Source organism: Dipodomys ordii, unplaced genomic scaffold, assembly GCF_000151885.1.
Source record: "Dipodomys ordii isolate 6190 unplaced genomic scaffold, Dord_2.0 Scaffold137, whole genome shotgun sequence".
In the NCBI taxonomy this organism is placed as follows: Eukaryota; Metazoa; Chordata; class Mammalia; order Rodentia; family Heteromyidae; genus Dipodomys; species Dipodomys ordii.
In genome coordinates, this window is record NW_012267353.1 from 986745 (window position 1) to 993357 (window position 6613).

Genomic DNA, 6613 nt, shown 5'->3' on the forward strand with positions numbered 1-6613 from the left:
AAAAAAAAAAAAAATCTCCCATAGAAAGGATAAAAGGTATGATCCATGATATGTGAAAATTGTACATATATAAAAAACACTGCCTGAAGTTGCATTGTGGCTCAGTAGAGCTTTTGTCTTGAACTGAAGAGCTCAGGGACAGTGCCCAGGCCCAGAGTTCAAGCCCTACAACCAACCAAAAACAAAAAAGAAAACACTGCCAAGCTGGCACCAGTAGCTCAACTCAAGCCTGTAATCCTAGCTTACTCAAGAGGCTGAGATCTGAGGATCATGGTTCAAAAGCCAAATAGGAAAGTCTGTGAGACTCATCTCCAATTAACCACCAGAAAAACAGAAGTGGTGCTATGGAGCTCAAAGTGGCAGAGTACTATCCTTGATGAGAAAAAAACCCAGCTCTACCACTGTGACAATACCCAGGCCCCCTGATTCCTCCCCTCCCCCGCTCCTGGGTGGGGGGGGAAAGGAAGGTAAAAAATCTATCATTTCAAAGTAGAGATATGCAACTTGAGAACTTCAAGTCATTCATCCATCTAGATCTACTTTAAATTTCCATTTTTCCCCCCTGAACAGAACCTCAATGTATAAAACTGATAGAATAAAAACTGATTTACCTTATGCAGGAGCTCCTTAACCACTGATCTTACTTTCAGGACAATTTCAAAGTAAAGTGCGATTTAATCCCATCAATTTACGAAAGAGAAAGTTACTATTCAAATGATCACAAATTATGATCAACAATTAGCCAGTTTTCCTCAGATCCAATTAGTGGTGGTCAGATTAACTACATAAACACTACATCTCTTTCATTATTGAACAAAAATGTGTCACTTACTGACTGCCTTGTAAATGTGAGTTTACCAAGCACACCTGTACCCCCAATTACTCCCTTAATACAATCTTGAAGGAAAATAGTTTTTTAAATTGTTTGATTAAGGTAACAATGTTAATTATAATGTTTTATTTGAAACCACTTTGGGAAACATAAGATTATTTGTTTTCCCCATCCCTATAAAAATGACTAAAGGGGCTTACCTAAACCAAAAGGATTGCTGGTAGCAGAACCAGATGTGGGGTTACTATTAGGAGTTGAATTGGTAGCATTGCTTCCAGTGGTGTTTGTTTGCTGTGCTGAATGGTCTTGAGACCTAAGGAAAATTCAATCACAATGTAAGCAGTGGAGATAATTATTTTTAAAAGAATCTATAAATACAATAACCAGAAGTAAAGGCTGAGCAATCAAATTTAACTCAAATTATTATAAATACCCTGAGATTACAAACAATAGAAACATAGCAAAAACTTCAGAAATCTGAAACAAACTGCTACTGTCCCTTCTTGAGTAAAGTACACATATAAATATTTCATTCCTTTCAATTATACTGATTAAATAAAAATGAGAGGTTAAGTCACCTCAGAGAAAACTGTCAATGGCCACCCCCACAACTACAAAGCCTGACTAAACAACTTTTTTAACCTAGCCCCTTCTAGTTCTGTAGGACATGTCTTCATAATTGCTTGATGGCCAACTTAAAATGCCTACACACATGTGCTCCTTACACTGCTGGCCACAGATGTTGAGTTTGCCTTAGTAAACCACATCATTAATTGGCACTCAAAGAAGTTATCACCCAGATACCAGTAGCTCATGCGTACAATCGTAAGGCTAAGATCTGAGGATCACAGGTTCAAAACCAGACTCTTATCTGCAACTAACCACCAAAAAGCTGGGACGTAGAAGTGTGTAGCTCAAGTGGCAGAGTGTATGTCTTGAGCAAAAAAAGCAAAGGAACAGCACCTTGCACTGGGTTTGATTCCCTAGCACTATTACAGTGTAGGAATTAACATGGTATCATACTAGGTTTTTTTTTTTTAAGAAACATGTTAACAACAACAACAAAAAGGAATTAATGACAGAAAAAGCCATTTTAAAGCCAAGATTACTTTTTATGTGTAGTGGGTCTAGGACTCACTTTCTGCTCTCACTTGGCTTTTTTCTCGTAAGGCTGGCACTTTACCACTTGAGCTACACCTCCTCTTCCAAGACTAGTTATTTCAAAAGGAAAAAATAGAAACATTACAGTTTAAAGCTTTATGTCACCTAAAAACATACCTGTTTTGAGTTTTGATGACAAGGTGAACAGTAAGCCCATCATGAATTCCATGCTGGCTCAAAGTATCCTGATCTTTTAAAATTTTTCCAGCAAATATCAATACAAGTTGTTCAGTATGTGATTTGAAACGTTTAGAAATTTCTTCTTTGAACTAAAGATAAAAATAAATAGGTATTACAGGTGTGTTTGCATAGCACCATTCAAACTAGTTCCTCAAAGTACCACAAGGAAACTTTTACTACAAGTTACAATTCACAAAATATAAAGATTCATTCATTTCTATATATCTTTATTATGGTATATAATGATTATCACTTTATATCTAATGCAAAAGTCTTATTCTATAAGATTCTGTAATCAATCTGCTAAGACCCAAGAATTTACTGTTTTGAAATAGTCTCATTTTAAATGTCAGCAAGACCAAATTTAATTCAGACTAAAAACTAGCTCTAACCAAGTTTGCCTTATCTATTCCTCAGACTCCCACCTCCAATTTTGTTTTCTTTCTAATTTCATACATGTACCTTGTATTCTCAGTCTATTTATACTGCCTATCATATCCACTTATTTTATCAACACTTATTAACAGTACTATGGTGAAGCAAAGATAACCAGGAGAATTCATCTGGCATTTAATTACGCCTGTAATCCTAGCTAGGTTGAGATCTAGGGATTGTGGTTCAAAGCCAGCCTGAGGAGCAAAGTCTGAGACTCTTTAGCAAAAAAGCCAGAAGGAGTTGTAGCTCAAGTGATAGAGTGCAAAAGTTCAGAAACAGCACCAGTGCTGAGTTCAAGCCCTAGGACTGGCACAAAAAAAAAAATTCTTAAGTACACAAGGAATACTCAAGACAGATCATATTCTCAGTCACAGTATACAACTTGGAAACCTAAAATAATGGAATCATTTATTTCCTGATACTAAATCACATTAGAAATCAGCAACAGAAAAGTATCTGCCAAGTTCCCTAATTAAACAAAACACTTCTAAATAGTTCATGGGTCAACAAGTCTTACAAGCTAATTAGAAAATATTTTCAACTAGGCAAAAATGAAGATGAAATAAGAAGTTGCGATACACAGCTAAATCAATGACTATTAAGATATATAATACTAAAGGAGTGTATTTAAGGAAAAAGACCACATACTGACAACATAAGTTTCCACACATTTAAAAATCGGGGGAAAATAAAAGCCCAAGTGAAGAATAAAAAGCAGAGCTAGGATCATGGTTCTAGTGTAGAATGCATAACACATGTAAGGCCCTTATTCCAAACCCCAGTAAAGCCAGAAAATAAAAAATAGCACTACACAAAAAGATAACACTTCAATGGCCAAACAGTGGCTGATAACTATAATCTAAGCTCTCTGAGGGAAAACACTTGAGAGTTCTAGGCCAGCTTGGGCTACCTATAAGTCCCAGTCTAAAAAAATGAAATCAACAACTTGGACAATTCCTTGAAAGACATAAACTCCCAAAAACACATCCAATCCTTTTATCAGGCTATAAAAGGGAATATTCCATTTGTTTCATGAGGCCAATATTACCACTCATACAAATACCAGCAAAGATAATGCTAGAAGACTACAGACCAATATCCCTCCTGAACATAGATGAATAAATCCTGCAGAGTATTACCAAATCCAACCTAATTTTATAGCAACAAGAAATGTCTTACTGACCAAGTGGAACTTAGCATAGAAATGTGAGGCTAAGCCAACATCTTGGGGAGGAAAACCACTGTAATTCACAATATACAGACAAGACACAACAAATAATCACACAGCTATGAAAGGGCATCTGACAACATCCATTCATAATAGAATTCTAAACAAATCAGAATAAAAGGAGCAGTGTTAGAGTACTTGCCTAGCATGTACAAGCCCCAGGGTTTAATCCCCAGAGTTGGTGGGTAATGGCTTGAATGGATAAAAATCCATCTATAAACAATTTGTTTTTGCATTTAACATATTTAATGGTAAACGAATGGGTAGATCTCCTCTAAAGTTCAGGAACAAAAGCAAGATGTCCAACCTCTACCACTTGTATTTAACATCACACTACAAGGCCTAGCCAATATAATGAGATCAGAAAAGAAAAGGTACCCTTACTGAGAAAAAAAAATATTTTTATTAATTCCTCATAATTAGTTATTTTTTTTGCAAATAACTTTCAAAATACATCTTTCAAGAAGTGAGAAGAAGCCAGGTGCCAGAAGCGCTCACACCTGTAATTTAGCTACTCAGGAGGCTGAGATCTGAGGATCGCGGTTCAAAGCCAGCCTGGGCAGGAAAGTCCATGAAACTCTTATCTCCAATAAACCACCAGACAACCAGAAGTGGGGCTGTAGCTCAAGTGGTAGAGCCAAGGGAAGAGCTGAGAGCTGAAGACCCAAGGGACAGCGCTCAGGCCCAGAGTTCAAGGCCCACAACTGACAAAAAAAAAAAAAGTAAGATAAACAGCATACTAGAGGAAAACACTTGCCAAAGACATATTTGGTAAAGGACTATTGTCCAAAACATACAAAAACATTTGTAAAACAATTAAACAAACCAGCCGGGCACCGGTGGCTCACGCCTGTAATCCTAGCTACTCAACAGTCTGAGACCTGAGGATCTCAGTTCAAAGCCAGCCCAGGCAGGAAAGTCCATGAGACTCTTATCTCCAATAAACCACTAGAAAACCGGAAGTGGTGCTGTGGCTCAAGCGGTAGAGCTCTCGTCTTGAGCTGAAGAGCTCAAGGACAGCGCCCAAGCCCAGCATTCAAGCCCTACAACCAATAAAAAACAACAACAACAAAAAAACCCCAATTTTAAAATGAACCAAAGATCTCCATAGGCATCTCACCAATAACACACAGACAACAAATAGGCATATATGTTCCACATCATGTCACCAGGAAAATGTAAACTAAATTAACAACATGCACCTATCATAATAACCAAAATCCAGAATATTAACTACTAAATGCTAGCAACAATGTGGAGCACCAAGAATTCCCACACCATTGGTGATGGAAATGCAAACTGGTACTGTCAATTCAGAAGACAGACCTGGTAATCACTGCTTAATATTTTAGATCATTGAGATGAACTGAAAACTATCTACATTACAATTTGCACATGTATCTAGAGAACTTCATAAATAACTGCCAAAATGTGGAGGCAGAAAAGATGTTCAGTGGGTGAATGAATACACCGTAGCATTTCCACATAACAGATTATTCAGTATGAAAAAGAAATGAGCTATCAAGCCATGAAAAGATATGGAGGAACTTAAATATGTATGACTAAGTAAAAAGGCAGGCAATCTTAAAAGGCTATCTTCAGTGTGACCTAACTACACAACATTCTGTAAAGCGTAAAACTATGGAAACAGTAAAAGAATCAGTAGTTGCTGGGGGGGGAAGGGGGTTTGAGGATGAAAGAATGAATAGACAGAACACATGCCGTCATATATTTGTCAAAACCACAGAACACTAAGATTAAACCTTAAAAGTATGGACTTTGGACACAGTGATATGTCAATGCAAGTTCATCAGTTTAAAAAAATAATCACAGAATGAATCACAGGGGGCAGGGAGTGCAAGAGAAATGAGATAATTATGTACTTTCTTTTCAACTTTCCTGCTAACCTAAAACTGTCTAAAGAATTAAAACCTTATAAATTTATGCTAAAAATATTTATTTTGAGACCGTGAGCAATTTTATCCAAGGTAAGTGATAAAATTAAAACATTAAGTGGTAAGGCAAGATAATATACTGACAACAGTTTTAAAGAGAATTTTTATCTTTTGAAGCTGTATGCTCAAATTTAAGTGATAAACTAATAAGATACACGAGATGCTACAAAATAACAGGGCAAGGGGAGAATCCTTTAGGGAAAGTAATGCTAATCAAGACTCCCTGCAAAATTGTCAAAGCTGAATAAAGGATACATGGTGGATTAACATTATTATTAACTCTACTTTTTTTTTTGGTCGGTCGTAGGGCTTGAATGCTGTCCCTCAGCTCTTCAGCTCACGGCTAGCGCTCTACCACTTGAGCTACATAGCCACTTCAGGTTTTCTGGTGGTTTATTGGAGATAAGAGTTTCAGACTTTCCTGATCAGGCTGGGCTTTGAACTATGATCCTTAGATCTCAGCCTCCTGAGTAGCTAGGATTACAGGCGTGAGCCACTAGCACCCAGCTATTAACTTTACTTTTTAATTTTTGTTGTTGCTGTTGTTTTGGTTTTCTGGGGTATACCTCTGAGGGTAAATACGCCATGCATGCTACTTTCTATATTTGAAATTATCCATATTAAAAAATAAACACAAGCCGGATACTGGTGGCTCATGCCTGTATAATCCTGATCTGAAAATCATGGTTCAAAGCCAGCCCAGGCAGGGAAGTCTGAGACTCTTATCTCTAATAAACTACTCAGAAAAATCTGGAAGTGGCATGGCAGTTCAAGTGGTAGAATGCTAGCCTTGAGCAAAAGAAGCTCAGGGACAGCACCCAG

At 37.2% G+C, this 6613-nt stretch overlaps 1 protein-coding gene across 2 annotated transcripts in view; it reads right to left on the reverse strand.

Moving 5' to 3' along the window:
- Ubqln1 (ubiquilin 1) overlaps positions 1-6613 on the reverse strand; it is a 40626-nt gene that overhangs the window by 21385 nt on the left and 12628 nt on the right. For both annotated transcript variants that reach the window (XM_013031080.1, XM_013031079.1), the window contains exons 2-3: positions 2111-2262; positions 1033-1145 (exon numbers count right to left, since the gene is read on the reverse strand). In XM_013031080.1, the coding sequence (XP_012886534.1) occupies positions 1033-1145; positions 2111-2262 (265 nt within the window). The remainder of the gene's footprint in view (positions 1-1032; positions 1146-2110; positions 2263-6613) is intronic.